The sequence below is a fragment of the Pituophis catenifer genome, unplaced genomic scaffold, assembly GCF_029215685.1.
Source record: "Pituophis catenifer annectens isolate HBS135680 unplaced genomic scaffold, rPitCat1.0.hap2 SCAF_8, whole genome shotgun sequence".
Taxonomy (NCBI): Eukaryota; Metazoa; Chordata; class Lepidosauria; order Squamata; family Colubridae; genus Pituophis; species Pituophis catenifer.
Genome location: NW_027256888.1, coordinates 38,492,633 through 38,509,610, shown reverse-complemented (window position 1 = coordinate 38,509,610; position 16,978 = coordinate 38,492,633). Strand labels below are relative to the sequence as shown.

The following is a 16,978-nucleotide window of genomic DNA, read 5'->3' as shown; positions in this document are numbered from 1 at the left end:
GGATGGCTAAGAGTTGTGCTCATCATGCTGAAATGAATCAATATTGTTGATACCATACCATAAGGCAGTTACTATCTTTGAGTGAAGTTATTTGAGAAGAACAACATGCAGTATATACTTAATCCTGGAAAATAGCAGGAGGTGATTTAATAATGACCACATACAAAATCTTTCTACTCTTCTACTACCCATTCCCTGTCTTTGATGAACATTCACTTACTATTTCAATATTTGAATAAAAATACTTACTTTAGAGCATTTAATGTGTCTTGCTTCAACTCATTGAAGAATGCTATTTTGAACTGGTGTCTAACAAACAAAAGCTGTAACATAACCAATTGACAACATTTTAAACTATGTTAATTTTAACTGTAAACTTTCTAATGTAGGCAACATTAAATGCGGATCAATATCTCTTCATACTTAGCTAAATAGTAAGCCTGACACATTTTCAGTGGATTTCAATTAATTTTGTTCACTAGCATAAGTTTTATTTTTGCTACTAGATTGCACTTTGTAATTTGCTTTTATAGGGCTTCTAAAATTTGCATTTGGATGTTTTATCACTATGTTTTACAATCTCTAGGCAATTTTAGTAAAACAGCAGGATATAAATAATTTTCCCAAACTGCTTTTCATTTCTTTATCTTTTTCTGATACACAAACAGATATACATATGCAAACACAAGTCATTCCTTCTTCCATTTTTCAATATAATGAAACATTAATTTTCTAATAAAAATAACAGTAAAAGTAGTATTACTTGTTAACAGGAATTAATAAACGACAGCACTGAAACATCACAAGAATGCCTTGGTGAATAAACTTTATTTTAATGGTGGTTTACCTACTGAAATCTGAATAAAGAAAACATTCTATAAGTAACTCTTATACTAATATTAACTTTTAATAATGTTATATATTTGTATTCTTTAAGATCTTACTTCTAATGCTTCATCAATAGTAGTTTACTTTATCAGTAATCTTAATAATACCTGATGTGTTGTTTTGTTCAAATACTCTTTATGAGATTTTACTCTTCGCATTTCTGTGTAGTAATAGGTCTGAGCATGTTCATAGAAAGCATTTTCTAACCTATGAAGGAAAATCACGTATTTTTTTTAGAAACAAAAACAAGAGACATATTTCAGAATATACAAAAAATTACAGTTAGGGAAAGTCCTACACAGACTGATAATATTTCTCTGAAAGCATTTAAGTTATATTTGTATTTTGTACTAAACTCCTTCTAACTATTTAAAGGATTGTAAAAAAAAATCTATGTTAACCACCCTTAAACAGTTACTATTTATTTAATGGAAATAATCTCACCTGTCTTTCTCTAATCCTAACCCTAACCCTTTCTGCCTCTCAAGAAGTAATACAGAAAAGCACTATATTTTGCATTATCTGCTTACCTTATAATGTAACCTACAAGATGATCAGTGTGTGGCAAAACAAATAGGGACTTTCCAGAAAGGTCACAAGCATTACATAAAGCTGCTGCCCTTTCTGAAGCAATAACATCTTCTCCTAAAGCAAATACAAGCACATTAAAAAATGATTTGAATGATCTTAATACAAATATTTACACACTTTATTATGATGTATCTAGGAAATAATGAAACAACTCAAAGCAAGATCAAAAATTGTGAAGGAAACAGTACACATAATCATTGATAATCAACACGATTAAACAATATCATCATCACCAGTCAAGGAATATTGATGTGTTTTGTCTCAAATATTTGTTATAGGTAATAAGAGATTATGCCTCTTCAATTGGTCCAATTTAACTAATCTACAAAACATATAAATGTTAATAAATAGGATGAAGGGTATCTAACTGCACAAGATATGACCTTCAGCAGAGAACAAATATCTTTTAATAAATGCTTTCTCTCTGTATACCTCAGAGGGGCAAATTCTATTCAAAGCAAGCTGCCTTATAGATATCCAAGTCCTAAGCCATGCAACACGTTGAATTCCACCCAGAAAACAGAAACAGGTAATGAATGCAGCTCCCACAACACAGAAGTTATATGGGAATATCAAAACAGTCCCATTAATATGCAGACCACTGCATGTTGCACTAGCTGTCATTTCTAGGTGGTCCTGTGTAAAGGAAATCACAATAATCCAGCCATGAGGAGTAAAGGTATGAGTAACTATTACTATTGTCTCCCACTCCAGGAATGATCTTAATTGGAATACAAGCCCAAATTGAGCAAAAGTCCTTTGGGCACACATTGCCCCTCTTTATCTGGTATAAATTGTTAGCCTGAAAGACACCAAATTATGACCCATGCTACTTTGGGAGATCACAGGCCTAGTCACAAGTAAAACTGGAATTGTCTTGTAATCAGTTGGCTTTTAGGATAATAGCCAGCTGTTTGATTTTTAATTTATTCCTCCTCTTTCAAACCCATAACAACTTCCAAACACAAGATCAAGACTTCCACCTTATCTCCCATTCAGTCTGGAGTTGTATAGCCAAGTATTATCAGTACTGATGATACCTTATCATCTGAGATACTCAGTAAGATCAGGGAGGGATCAGCCCTGTGGCAATCCAGACTGGATGCCCAAGGCTTGATCTCTCTTCCCACTGACTGCAACCACCCCCCTAGAAAGAATTACTGCTCCTCTGAACACAGCTGTAACCAATAAAGGTGAATATCTGTAGCTCAGGGTTGAACTGATGGCTCTTGGTGCTCTCTGAGCTTGCTTGTTTTCTTTCCAGCCGTTAACTCTTTTATTCATTATGCAAAAGCTGAAATAATTAACTGATTCATTTCATAGGAAAAGCTGATCCATTTTATAGTCTGATATTTTTCCTAACAAGTAAAATTGTACTGCAAAATTGTCAGTTACAAATTGTAGTTGTATTATAAACAAAAAGTTTCTGTTTATTTTAACGCATCTAGTCTTCTCTTCCCTTAACAGAACTGTATTGTCAAAAATGCAATGGGGCAAACTTTTACAAATCTGTTTCCAAGGATATCCAATCATCCAGGACAATCCTTCTGGGTTTATTGACAACCAGAGGGGAAAGTGTCCTGCTTTTATTGACAAAAATTTTATAAATGGAAGATGAATACTGGATTCCAACCTAAACTATTTCCAACTGTTTTCACTGCTCATATTTCTGGTCACTAAACAATAACAACATTCCACAATTCTTTAGATTATCATGTTTCAGGCACACAACTCTAGTTAAATTGTATTTTACCTGGAGGTAAGGGAGTTTTCTTCTGAATTAAAACTACAGCAACTTTTGTGTTTCTGCCCTGCAAACTCTGCCTGAAAAAAATAAAGACATCAAGCTAACCAAAAATTATAAAGACTTAACAACTAAAATTTATTTGTTCTTTCAGATGGGTAATAACAAATATACAGATTTAAAAACTTCACAAGACTCAAAAATTGGTGTTTTGCCATTTAAGATTCTAAAAAGGAACTGCAGAGTAAGACTTTTTACTTGACAGGTACTTTATACATTGTAAAGCTTTTATTTTAAAGAAGCATTCAGATAGATAACAGCTCCTATGCTAAAACCAGAAGAAAAAAAATGAAAAAAGTGAATTATATCTTCTTTCCCTCTTCAGTATTACTGTAAAACAGTATTTTATAGAATACATAAAATAATACCTGACAATTTCAACTCTAGTAGCACACTCTGATTGTTTTTCTTTCCACTGTGGCTCATCCCAGTCTAGCTCATAAAATACCACAACAAGTGCAGGAACCAAATTCAGATGCTTGTTCATCCAACCTGTTTTCAGGATACCCTTTGGAATGTACCATTCATATGACAATCTCTGAAAAGTTGAAAAATTGTATCATCACTATTGCAGACAGGTGGCATTTTTTTGGTCCCTTCAAGTAAACATTGACACCTGGTGACTGCCTGGACTAATTTTTATATTTTTCTTGGCAAAATTTCAGAAGTCATTGAGCATTGCTTTCTTCTTCTAAGAGACAATGACTGGCTTCATGCTTAAGGCAGGACAAGAACCTATAGTCTCCCAGTTTACACTAAGAGCTAGTTCTCTGTATTTTTCTTCCCTACTTATCATTTAAATCATATCGTGCATATGTATGGCATGAGTTTTGCTAAACTTATTCCTAACGAAGCCGGTTTAAAATTATGTTGCATTATTTCTTCAGCTTGATATAATATAGCTGCACATCAACAGTATGTTTTGTTTAGGTCATAATCAGAGAAAGCCTCTTTAAGGAGTTCTACCTTTGCTTTTGAAAGAATTACTTTACCAATGTTAATTCCAAAATAACCCTGGAAAAGGATTAATACTCAAAAACAGAATTTAAACACTTGAATCTCAGTAAAATAAATTTACATTAAAATATGATTTTAACTCTTACTGTAAGATTTAGAGTAATACCTTTACTCTGCATTTGGGATACTCATGATCACCGGGAAGTACTTTAAAAGAAATTGGTACTCTGTCTGCTCTCCTATTTGCACAAAATGCATCCCAGACAGCTCGATGAACAGCATTATATACAACATCCAAACCAGTGAGTGTAACAAAGGCCATTGGTCGGCAACATAGTTCCACTGGAAAATCCCATTGTGAAGGGCTCATATTGACGGTTCGAAATATACTCTGAAACTTTAAGCAGAAAAATGTTCAAAATAATTTTATTTATAAATATTGTAATATGTATAATATTTAAAGTTGTTATTCTCTAGACTTGTAACAAGCAGACATAAATTCAGGTGTTTCGGTACAGCAACATATAAAGTTTGAGAGTATGAGACTGAATAATTCTAGATTCTATTAGACATTCCACTGCAATATTGTGTGCCTTAAAATGGTTTTGCCTGTAGCTAAATTGAACCAGATAGAAAAAAAAATTCAATCTTAGGCCACAGCCTAGTTTCCTGATGTTATCTGGAAGGCCTTCAAAAAAATTACTCACTTGTGAACTTTAAAGACATTCAAATAAATTTACTAATGAGTCCTACTTATTCACATCAAATATGGCTACATTTATAATCTCCATAATACATTTATTTCTTAGTAATTTTTCAAGATTTGGGAAGCCATGGCCATAAAATAAAATCAATAAACCTTCTAAGGCAGAAAAAGGCAGTCTATTTTCAGTTTTCTCACCAAACCATATTTCTATTCTTTATTTCATTTTACATTAATACATTGCTTTGCATTCATTTATTGCATAGTAATGGCAGCCATGCAGGCTGAAGGCTATTCAATGCAGGCTAAAACACATTGAGAGGGGGTTTACACATCATATAAAGTAAGAATATTCTTTTGCTTTTCTACTGCATGAAGGCCAACCCTGCGATTGGCAAATTACCGTTGACGGTTTAGCATACTTTGCAATTCCAGCAAATAGTAGTTTATTCTATTCCCCAGGAAGAAATTTAGGGAATTAAATAAAGCTTGCTACAATCATACTCAAAGCCAGTCCAATGCACTTAATAGGTCTTCCGTTATCTCTGATTAAAGTGCCATTTATTTTAATAAGTATAACTAAGTCTGAACTTATACCCCTTTCATTAAAATCTTCAAGTCTCCATTTCACGTTCCGCGTAAGGGAGGCATCCCTATGAAACCGAAATGCTTTCCGAAAAACAATGACAGAATGTCTTGTGTACAATTTGAGTCTATTTCTCAGCCGCCGCCGCCGCCCCTTGTGCCTTTGCCTAAGAGGATCTGCTCACGCTGCAAGCTCCGTCGCGACCCCGTTCTCAGTTCAGCTGCCTCGCACCTGCACTACGACCTCCCCGGGTATGGAAGGAGCACCTCGCCGTCAGCCTTCGGTGACACGATCCATACGACAAGCGAGCGCAGAGGAAAGAGGGGAGAACACTTGGAACAGAAACCCGAGGCCTGTCTGAGGAAACACCTAGAAGGGAAATTAAGATTGATAGCCATAAATGACCAATAAGCACTGCGGCTCCTGAGCGCCTGGCGCCAACTATTGGAACGCGCTAGGAGATGGGCAGAGCTAAAGTGCCGCGAAGCGGCAAATGAAAAGAAGAAGAAACAAAGAGGCGGAACCGACCGAGCTTTACTCCAGTCTAGGGCAGGGGTGGGCAAATGTGGCTTTTACAACCTGTGGACTTCAACTCCCAGAATTCCTGAGACAGCCAAGCTGTCACAGATTGTAAAAGAGCCACATTTGTCCATCCCTGGTCTAGGGTAAAGGACGTGCAAATCAGAAGGTATGGTGAAAAGAAGCGGCCAATAGTCAGCTGGGGGAAGTGGAGCGAGGAGGATCACACTGTCCAATCACTGCTAAAGAGGTAGCGCCTGACTCCCTTTCCGCCTTGTCATTTTTGGCGCCTGCGCACTGAGGAACATCTTCTGTATTGATCTGGCGTGCGCGATTCCCTCTCCGACTGACAATTCTGTGGAATTTTTTTTTCCAGGAGACCGCGGAAGGGGAGAGAGAGCGAAAGGAAGCCGGGGGAGGGCGGGGGGGGAGGTGTCTCCTTTCCCGGTGTCGCGCCATGACGGCGAACGAGGACCAGGAGGTGAGGGAGACGAAGGCGTGGAATAGACTGGCAGTGTCCCGGCAATGGAAGGCGTAAAAGCGCCCTGGGCTACGTGAAGCCCGCCCCTGGAGGGGCGTGGCTAGAAAGGACCGCCCCCCCCCGGGTTTCATTGTGGTAGCTGCTGTGGGAGGGATGGATGGTCTGTGTAGCGCAGGGGTCCCCAAACTTGGCCGCTTTAAGACTTGTGGACTTCAACTCCCAGAATTCTCCAGCCAGCATAGCTGGCTGGAGAATTCTGGGAGTTGAAGTCCACAAGTCTTAAAGCGGCCAAGTTTGAAGACCTGGTGTAGCGGATCAGCAATAAGCGGGAAGAAAGCTCACCTGTGGAATGTTTGCCTGTGTCACGCGGGGAGCTTTGACGGCGGGGTAACCGCAACGTTTTGACAGGGTCCTCAGCTCCACCCATTGCACGAAAACCCTGGTTTGATTTCCTTCAGTAGAATTCGGATTGGATCATTTTTAAACCAGTGTTTTTCAAACTTGGCAACTTTAACATGCTGGCTGGAGAATCATGAGAGTTGAAGTCCACCCATCTTAAAAGTTGCCAGGTATGAAAAAAAAACACTGGTCTAAATGGACCTTTCTACTCCATGGTTGTACTAAGGATGGCACTATAAAAAACCCAGTCGGTGCATTTGTGATGCGTGAATGTAGCTAAGATCTTTTTCCCCCTGGAAATTAGAGTTCTACAGCTCTACACACTATTTTTGTAGATATATTTTCATGCATCACAAAAAGCAATTTCTGGTGGTTTTCAGCCTTTTTAAAACCAATGCTACTGATTATACTTTATGGCTGATGACATCCACCATTGAAAACATGTATTGGCTTATCACATCCCTTTAATTTTATATATAGCATACATAGCATGGTTAGCTTCCTAGGATTATAGAGTTCTTTGAAGATGTTTTTAAATATTTTTGAAAACTACTAAAATGTGATTTAAGATTATATTCAATCATATATTGTTTATTTATTTTAAATATTTTACTAAGAATATATACTATTCCACTCATGCCTGGCTGAGTGGTTTATAGATCTCCCAGAACAGTTTAAGATTAAAATTAAACATGTGCTTTTTTTTTTTCAGATGGAGTTAGAAGCATTACGTTCTATTTATGAAGGTGATGAATGTTTTAGGGAACTTAGTCCCATTTCATTTCAATATAGGGTGAGTTTTTAGAAATCATATTAATTCAAATCAGCCTATATTAATTTCTTAAACTTTAGGTTCTGTCTTTATCAAAGTAGTCCTCACTAAACAATGGTGATTAAGACTGGAATTTCCATTGCTAAGCAACATGGTCATAAAACATGAAGCCTCATGAGCACAGCATTTACCGATTAAAATACCAGCACTTCCAGTTGCGAATAAATGGATTCACCAATGTTAAGTGCAATGCCATGTGATTGCTATTTACAACCTCCTGCTAGTTGGACTTTGCTTGTAGGAAGTTGGTAAAGAAGGTGCAATAGCGATCATGTGATTGCAGAATAATACAACATAATTGTGACTCAAGCTCCTGGATTGTGATCACATGACCTTAGGGATGCTGCTAAGTCTAAGGATCAGTTGTAAATACCATTTGTTCAATGCCATTGTAAGTTTGAACGGTTGCTGAATGAGTGATTGTTCAGCAAGGACTTCCTGTATATATATTTAAGACAGTTTGTAGTTTAGCTACAACACCAAGGCATACTAGTTATATAAACAGGAAGAGTTCAAGACTATATACCAAGTTTTACACTAAATTTTTCAGATTGGGTGTACTCATTTTCATAATATATCTAGACATGAAAGATACTGATTCATAGTTTATGAAAAGGGAGTATAACATAGTAAAAAGGTTCTGCTGATCATTTATATAATCATAATTTATTAAATTGATATTCTGCCACATTTCCTGCGATAAGCTGTTTTGTGGATTCTGGTGATGTCATATTTGTATTTGTAATGTTCATATAGCACTACTTGAAAATTCCTTCTAAAATTGACATTGAATGAAACATCTATTTCAGTATTTTTGTTGATTAAAGCTTGAATTGACTGGATTCCTGCATAGACATGACATATATGTGTTTTTAGATAGGTGAGAGTGGAGACCCCAAAGCCTTTCTTATAGAAATATCATGGCCAGAAACATACCCGCAAACTGCTCCAGTCATATCAATGGATGCATTCTTCAACAATGCCATGTAAGTGGTCCAGTTCTTAAGATGTTCAAGAAACAATCTTTCTAGAATTAACTTTTTATCTCTTCTTGGTCATCTGCCCTAGATCCTCAGCCATAAAACAAGGTATATTGGATAAATTAATGGAAGAAGTTGAAGTTAACCTGGGAACCTCAATGACATACACAATATTTGAATATGCTAAAGATAATAAAGAGATTTTCATGGAGAATCAACCAGTTAATACTGTGGTGAGTTTATATTTCCAAATGTTGACCTATCTCAACATATGAAAATGTTTTTCTATGCAATCTATCAGTTTCTTGATATTGAATTGCTACTATAAGATTGAACTCAATTCCTAGCAATGTTTGACATTTCTATATTAATCCAGTATCCCAGAAGCAGTGGTTAAAGTTATTATGTATTACATCATACAAAAATTTTTGTATTGACAACAGAAACATTTAAGCACAGATGTAATCAGTTTTTATCCCATTTAATGCAAATATCAAGTACAGAATTAATAAACTACAGCAACTTCTTAATAAATAATACATTTCATTTCTTTAGACAACATTAAATAACTGCATCTCAACTGGACATTCTGATACAGCACCACCAATTAAGAAAAAGGAAAAAAAGGAACAATTGTCCAAAACGCAAAAGCGGAAGTTAGCTGACAAAACGGGTTTGTATAACTTACTCCTAATATAGCTTAATTTTCTTTCTTTTAATTAAAAAAGTATGGTATAGAACAGTGTTGGCGAACCTATGGAACATGTGCTGGAAACGGCATGCGAAACCATCCCGCAAGGAATGGGTGGCCTCGTTGGGTCCTCTTCCGCGTTCGTATGCACACACGCATGCCGGTCAGCTGGCTGGTGCACGTGCGGGAGCAACGAAACCCAGAAGAGCGGCATTCCATCGTGCATGTGCAAACACCCAAACTTCCGGGTTAACATCACACGCATGTGTGATGGCCAGCTGTTCACTGGGGGCTCATCCATGCCGGAATCTGAAAGTTTGGGTGCCGGCTCGCGCATGCGCGAACGACTGCTGCTCTTCGAGATATTGGCACTCCTGCATGTGCGAAGGCTACCGGGGCCACACATTCCTCACGTGATGGTTTCACGTGCCATTTCCAGCACGCAGGCCGGCATGCAGTGACGTAAAAGGTTAGCCATCACTGGCATAGAATATATGTTTTCTATATAGAATATAGCAAATACAGTTTTTTTCCTGTATTGTGATTTATGCTTAACTTTTGTGCACAATAGGTGTTTCTTTGTTTCAGAATAGTAATGAATCCTGTTCTTTTGTGGAATTTATGTTGCTGAACCAGAACTATCAGCATGACCAATAGTCAGGGATATTAAAATTCAGAAACATGTGGAAGGCCTTAAGCTCCCTTCCTCATCACTGCCAAGCATTACCCAGTTATTCATAACAGTTTGCAATAAGCCAAGTTTGCTATTTTAAGCTTAACCACAAACTATGATATAAATTAATACCTTAATTTTAAAACACATGCTTGAATTCAAATTGCAAAAATACATACAAAATTTTTATTTTGACTAGATCACAAAGGAGAACTTCCTCGAGGATGGAATTGGGTTGACGTAATCAAGGTAGGAGTGTTGAAAATTAACAATATTGGTAACTTTGGGGGAGATTTTAGCAGTATCTAATATTTTTTTCTTTTTTCTTTTTTTAACCATTTTGGATATGAATGATAATGGGATTTTCCTCGTGTTTTTATAAAGCATGTAAGTATTTCAATCTTCTTGAACCATTTTGAACCATATTTTTAGTTCTAAGCATTGATATCTGTATGTTTTTTTTTTGCCTTGATCAGTGTTTCAGAAATTTTGTACTCCATCCTAAAGAAAAAAATTTAGATATTTAATTAAGCACTAACAATTTATATCATTCTGTAGAAGAGTGTTACAACTGTTTTCAACTAAATCTGAGGCATATCTCATAGAGTATGCAATAATGAAATTTATTTATTTATTTTATTTTATTTATTTAATTTAATCTCCAACAGGACTCAGGGCGGTGAAATAAAAATATTATAACAGTTTTATGATTTTTACAAACGGGTTGTTAAAACCAGATAACTGTAGTATAAGGCAGGTTGAATGCAAAATAGGCAGCCACAATTTCCTTTCACATTTATATCAGTTACTGGTTCAAATCAGCTAAAATAATTGAGAACAAAGCCAAAGATTTTCAGCAAATTCTCCAACTCTCTAAAAAGCACAAAAAGGGGCCTAACTTATTCAATCGGTGTCCCAAAGAAGTCACGTTGTATCCTTCATATTTCAAAGATTAATTTAAAAAAGAAGGAAGGGGTTCCATGTTGCCTTTGGAATCCATTGAAAAGAGTATCCAGAAGAGTATTTTAAGCATTTTAAAAAAATATATATTTGCATGCATTATGATTTTAAAAGTTCCATACAGATACCATTGTTCAGCAGCCTCTCTTTCAAAAGCCTTTCAAAGTTGCAATAATGCTGATTGAGGGTGCTTAACAACTGTTCTTCATAGTTGTGATTATTGCAACCTGCCCATGATCATGTAATTAAAATTTGGGCGGTTGGCAACTAGCTTGCAATTAAAACAGTCCCAATCCCATGATTATGTTTGCCATTTGTAAACCTCATTGTTCGCTTTCAACAAGCAAAATCAACAGGGAAGCTGACAGAAGATCGCAAATGGGGATCATGTGACTGTGGGACACTGCAACCCTGCAGGATTCTCCTAATGATTTCTACTGAAACTGGTACAATTGCCATTGAAGTCAGAGTAGTCATGTGACATTACGCTATATGACACTTAGCATTGAAGTTGTTGCTCCCAATTACCATTTTTAAGTGAAGACTATCTGTTACCAATCCATCATGCATATTCTAATTTATCACATGTCTCCTAGTCTCTTTAAGTCCAACTGAAGCCATATCGCCTATAGCCAGTTATGCCCATTTTGGCAGAAAATCCATATTTACAGCCCATTTACAGATAAGCTTATTGTTTGCATTTCAGAAGTGTTTACAAAAAAAAAGTTAATAACTTTTTATGAATGTATGGTGTTTAGTACAAATAAAAGAAATAAGTACTGTATTTTTTGGACCATAAGATGCTCTGAAATATAAGACGCACCTACCTTTTGGGGAAGAAAACAAGAAAAAAAAATCTGCCTCTGCCTCCTTGCAGCAAACAGCAAACAGCGTGGTCAGCTTCAGCACAGTCTGATTTAGCACAAGCAGCTGATTGGCGGTTGGATCTGCCTCCCGGAATACCTCCTATCAACGGTTCCAGGTTGCGGGGATCGCTACCGTCCATCGATGCCGGTGGCGCCCATTGGCACTGTCACCTATTGCTGCCTCTGCGTGCCCCATTTTTGGCCTCTGCGAATCCCATTTTAGGCCTCTGTGCGTCCCATTTTTAGCCCATTCCAGGAGGCGGGGATTGCCATCGCCTATCCCCACCACCTGGAACGGGCCAAAAATGGGGCATGTGGAGGCTGAAAACAGGATGCACGGAGGGCAAAAATGGGGTGTGTGGAGGGAGCGATAGGTGACACTGGTAATGGGCAGTGGCAATCCCCGCAGCCTGGAACAGCTGATAGGCGGTATTCCACGAGGCCGATCCAACCACCTATCAGCTACTTGTACTAAATCAGGCTGTGCTGAAGCTGACCACGCTGTTTGCTGCAAGGAGGTAAATTGCTGGGAGGCAGAGGCTGAAGGGTGAGGGCCGGCGGGTGGGCGGGGCTTCAGCAACATTCGCTGTATAAGACGCACAGATATTTCCACCCACTTTTTTTAGGGGGGGAAGTGTATCTTATACTCGGAAAAGTATGGTAATTTATATAAAAACTGGTAACATTATCTTTCATCTAAAAAGATGATATATATGTTCCTTAGATATATCACAATGTATTACTCCAATTCAATTGCTGATCCAGGACATAAAGGTGTTCACTAGGAATAGCCGACATTGTTAACACTGTAACTTGTATATTACAATTTTGCGAACTTATACTATGTAGGACACAACTCAGTAGAGTAATGCTATGATGAAAATAGCAACAGTTGTGTGTTCTCAGTATAAATGCATCTAAGAAGAAAAACAGAACTGCACCTACAAAGCATATGATACTTTCCCCACAATATTTGTTTAATATATCCTTCTGTTATTATTTTGGCTCTTTTCTATTCATTTTACAGATAGCTAAATACATGAGAACTCACAGTAACAAAAAATCTTTTTTTAACTTTAAGTATGAAGACCTAGTCTGTAAAGAAAAAAAAATATTTTACAAACTTCAATGGTCTATAATAAAATTGTCACATTGATTTTAATTGTTCTTTATTGTCACAGAAAAATGATAAAATTATTTTTGTCTTTTTACAGCTGAGCAAAACAGGTTCCAAGGATGATGAATAGGAGGACTTTGATATAGGAAAACCTTAGCTGAATCCACATTGTAATAACATTGATTTTTTTTCACAAGTTTTATAAATAACAGTTCCACACATGTTTAAATGTGTTAAAATGTACCCATCAAGAGCAACATTTTTCTGACTTTACGATTTTCATCCAATCACATGTTTTCCTTTAGAGGAAATATGTCAAAGGCAGTGTTGATGTACTTTGTCATGACACTGACTGTAACAATATGTAATTTTAACGTATATTGTACTAAATCATAAAAATCTTTGGTGGTAAATGAAATCAACATAGCTAATTTTAGAACACTTTAAATGCTCTAAAAATTCTAGACCTGTTAATCTTTATATTTGTATTTGAATCCCATAGTTGATTCTTATATATTTACTTCAGTATCATTTCAGATACTATTCATAGCATTCAGCCTTTATTGGAAGGCTGAAAATTTTTTATTGCAGCTGATGTTATGAAAAATATGCACCAGCTTAAATTACATTTAAAAAAAGAATGTATAGCCCAATTCAAATGGGCATCCCTTTTGTGCATAGCATATTCATTATATATATATTCTTCAGTGTGAAATATAAAACAAAACAAGGCCATTAGTTACAAAAAACAATGTAGCAACAGTGATTTCTATTTTCATGACAATTTTGCTACTACTACATTGCATACTATTGATGTTCCAACACTGGTGCGTTCATTCCATGGCAATTAGCCCATACCAAAGAATGACTCCCCATTATTTAATTGAAAAGTGTATATCTGGTGTACTCTAGATAATACCAGTCAGTAAAAAGAGAAATAATATTCCTTTGGCATAACTGCTAATATTTGAAGAAAGTAAACAGTTACAAAAGTGGAGCCTACAGATAGGAAAGAAGAAATGATCTGAACTCCTAAGACAGAAATACTGACCCATTTTTCTGCCTGTTGCTGAACTTTCACAGCCAGTTTCCCTTATCACTGGCCATGCTGTTCTTGGCTGCTGGGAATTAGTAACATCTCACTATGAAATAAACTCCATTATAAATAATTGAATTTATCTCTGCGTAGGATTACGCTATATGAAGAATTTTGAACAATGCATATTATAAAATAATTACTGGCATTGCTATTGAAAATGCCATTTCATGTAATTATATTTGTTTTGCAAAAAATAATGGGATACTGGCTTCAGGTGCTGCCCCATTTTATTTCAGTTTCAATTTTTTACTTGGAAAAATAGATACTGTCATTAGTTTTCAGCCAGATTAATAGCTAAGATGGTACTTCGATGGATCAGATATCTTGTATTTGAGGCTTCTCTTTTATTAAGTCAGTAGTGATAAAGAATAAGATGCCTTAATACAATTTTTTTAATTGTTGGGAGGGATTAAATAAATTTCTATTTATCTTTGTTGTGTTTTTATTTATGTTTGGGCTCTTTCTACAGACATTGGACATGTGTATTAAAAATAGTCTAAATGAAATGTTCAGTTTTTGTTAAAATAAATGGAATTGAAATACGTAAGTTTGATTTGGCAGAATTATGTATCTAAGCCATGTTAAATATTGCTACCAAATAAAATATGGTAACTATTAAAACATCTCAATATCAAAAAGGTTATTGATATACTAATAAGTGAACACATCTAAAAAGTCTGACTGAATAAAAAGTTAAATTGAAAGATTTGTTGGTGAAGGAAGAACAGAGGGAAGTATGTAAGAATTCACAAAAAGCAATATACCACTATAGCTACTAAATTCAAGCTTCCTTTAAAAACAAAGGTTTTTAAGTGAAAAAGGAAGATTTTAAATATAGGAGAGCTTGTTCCAGATATTGGGTGTTAGAAAATAGTAATGGAAAAATAGAGAAACAGCAAAAATATGGCCCAGTATGAAATACAGCAAGCGAGGGGTCACAACGCAAGGATGACTTGATGTCAAGGGAGACCTAAGTTAGCCTGTGTTTGAAGCAAGACAAAGTGGCAGAAAAGAAGGATGATGTGTGCAAGGAAATGCAAACATACCACTATTTGTAAGAACACAGATGCTGTGCTAACATCAGGCCTACAAAACATCAAGGCAAAGAATTTCAGGTTTGGTATTTTTCCATAAGGAGTTAAGATATTTCAGGAACAGCTTTTTGTACAGTTTTAACTACGAAATATTTATGACACAAGGGTTTTTGTTTTTTTAGGGAAAAGCTAATGTATCCGTGGTTCCACAAAAGTTTAATTTAGTGAGGAAACTAGTTCTTTACAGTTTTGTTTATGTCATATTTGGCAAAGAAGAGCTACACAAATTTTGGCAGATTATTTGTATAACAATGTGATTTATATGAAATGAATTCATCGTAGAAAAACTAATATATTTGCACCTCTGATGAATCAGTATATTTTTCTGAAGAAAGAAGGAACTTTTTTCTCATCTCTCAGAGTCCACAATTGCGAAGCTTCAAAAAAATACAGTCCTTTTATTCAATCAGTCCCTTGTTGTTTGTTTCTATGGAACAGAAATCTAGTTACCTTGACAATTTATTTGAATAGACGAGTTATGGGGGAAAAACAATTGGAATACCCTATCTCTCTTCTGATGTTTAACATGCAAATCAGATCTTCTAGGTGCAAAGAGAATATTTAAAAGGTAGGTATCTGTGTACTCATACTGTAAACTGTTTTAAGCTGTGAATTATGATCAGTTTAAAACCTGTAAAAGTAAAATGATTTCCTTAAAACTTAAAGCAATAAAGAATTCTATTAAAAACAAGTTATTATTAACTATTATCACTATTATATATTAAATTATTAAAATCAATTAGTAAAAGATTTATCTGTGAACTTAATCTATTTAAGTACCTAGAGCTATTTTGATACTCTAAATGGATTAAGTATATTATTCAATACGCTTAATTCACAATCCAATAAATAATTTATCTACAGTAACCATCTTACTTAAACAGCCACATAACAAATTTCAGACAAGATATTTATTTTTCTTTTCTCATCAAGTTTTATGCTAATATTGGTAATTTAAGTTTTAAAGGCAGATTACAACATGGTACTCATTCTAGTTATTAAGGCAGAAAATCATACTGATATGCTAAAGTCATGATCCTGAGTTCCTGAATAATGTTCACACACAAGATTTGATTTGTGATTCTACTTCTAGTTTCTTTCATATTTGGGCTTGGGCTAATGTCAATAGATCTTCAAAAGACTGAAACCTCAATTGCAACTCAAACAAGTTATGCCACTAAACGTTGCTATGAGTCTATGCTGCCTCGGAAACACCCATTTCCATAAACCAAGAGCAGAAGGATAAATAGAAGAGGGCATATTCCCAAGACTGCTGTTTTTTGGATGTTTTATAAAAATGATACTTCTAAAGAAGAATTTTGGAAAAAAATAAAGTATAGAGACCTGTTGATAAGAAATGTAGTTATGACAGTAAAGGTAATCCTTGTGATCTGCCTTTGATTGCCAGCTACTTATTTAAATGATCTTGGAAGGAAATATTTAGATATATGTTTATATTATAGGTAACTGATTCTAAGGTCTGGAAAAAGAAAAATTACCTGGAAAAGCCAAAGAAACAATAAAATATAACCTTAAATTAGCTCATTCAGCCATGTTGTCAACGTACAGAAAACAAAATTTGCTTCAGAAGTCTTTACATTCAGTAAGTACATTTTTAAAGATGAAAAATTAATTTTAACTTCTCTCTATTTATTAGTTTATGTTTCATATAATTATTTCAAACCAGTAGAAGTAACAATGAAACAAATGTAATAATGATTTCGGATATATGTAATGT

General features: G+C 35.5%; 2 protein-coding genes across 5 annotated transcripts in view; one reads left to right on the top strand and one right to left on the bottom strand.

Moving 5' to 3' along the window:
* Window positions 1-5,621, bottom strand: part of TRAPPC11 (trafficking protein particle complex subunit 11) — a 34,720-nt gene extending 29,099 nt beyond the window's left edge. The window contains exons 1-7 of the mRNA XM_070948381.1: window positions 5,541-5,621; window positions 4,407-4,637; window positions 3,652-3,821; window positions 3,233-3,303; window positions 1,419-1,533; window positions 996-1,095; window positions 250-323 (exon numbers count right to left, since the gene is read on the bottom strand). Of these exons, the coding sequence (XP_070804482.1) occupies window positions 250-323; window positions 996-1,095; window positions 1,419-1,533; window positions 3,233-3,303; window positions 3,652-3,821; window positions 4,407-4,637; window positions 5,541-5,549 (770 nt within the window). The 5' untranslated portion in view covers window positions 5,550-5,621. The remainder of the gene's footprint in view (window positions 1-249; window positions 324-995; window positions 1,096-1,418; window positions 1,534-3,232; window positions 3,304-3,651; window positions 3,822-4,406; window positions 4,638-5,540) is intronic.
* A 620-nt stretch (window positions 5,622-6,241) lies between these two features.
* RWDD4 (RWD domain containing 4) lies at window positions 6,242-14,775 on the top strand. 4 transcript variants are annotated; one of them, XM_070948422.1, is made up of 7 exons: window positions 6,242-6,298; window positions 7,641-7,721; window positions 8,637-8,746; window positions 8,829-8,973; window positions 9,296-9,413; window positions 10,304-10,353; window positions 13,145-14,775. In XM_070948422.1, exons 2-7 carry the CDS (start codon window positions 7,641-7,643, stop codon window positions 13,175-13,177), a joined length of 537 nt encoding a protein of 178 aa, XP_070804523.1. In that variant the 5' UTR covers window positions 6,242-6,298; the 3' UTR covers window positions 13,178-14,775. The 4 variants fall into 4 exon arrangements, with proteins under 4 accessions (XP_070804523.1, XP_070804522.1, XP_070804521.1 ...); XM_070948421.1 differs by lacking the exon at window positions 6,242-6,298 and adding an exon at window positions 6,474-6,529; XM_070948424.1 differs by lacking the exon at window positions 6,242-6,298 and adding an exon at window positions 6,852-6,916.
* The last annotated feature ends 2,203 nt before the right edge of the window (window positions 14,776-16,978 follow it).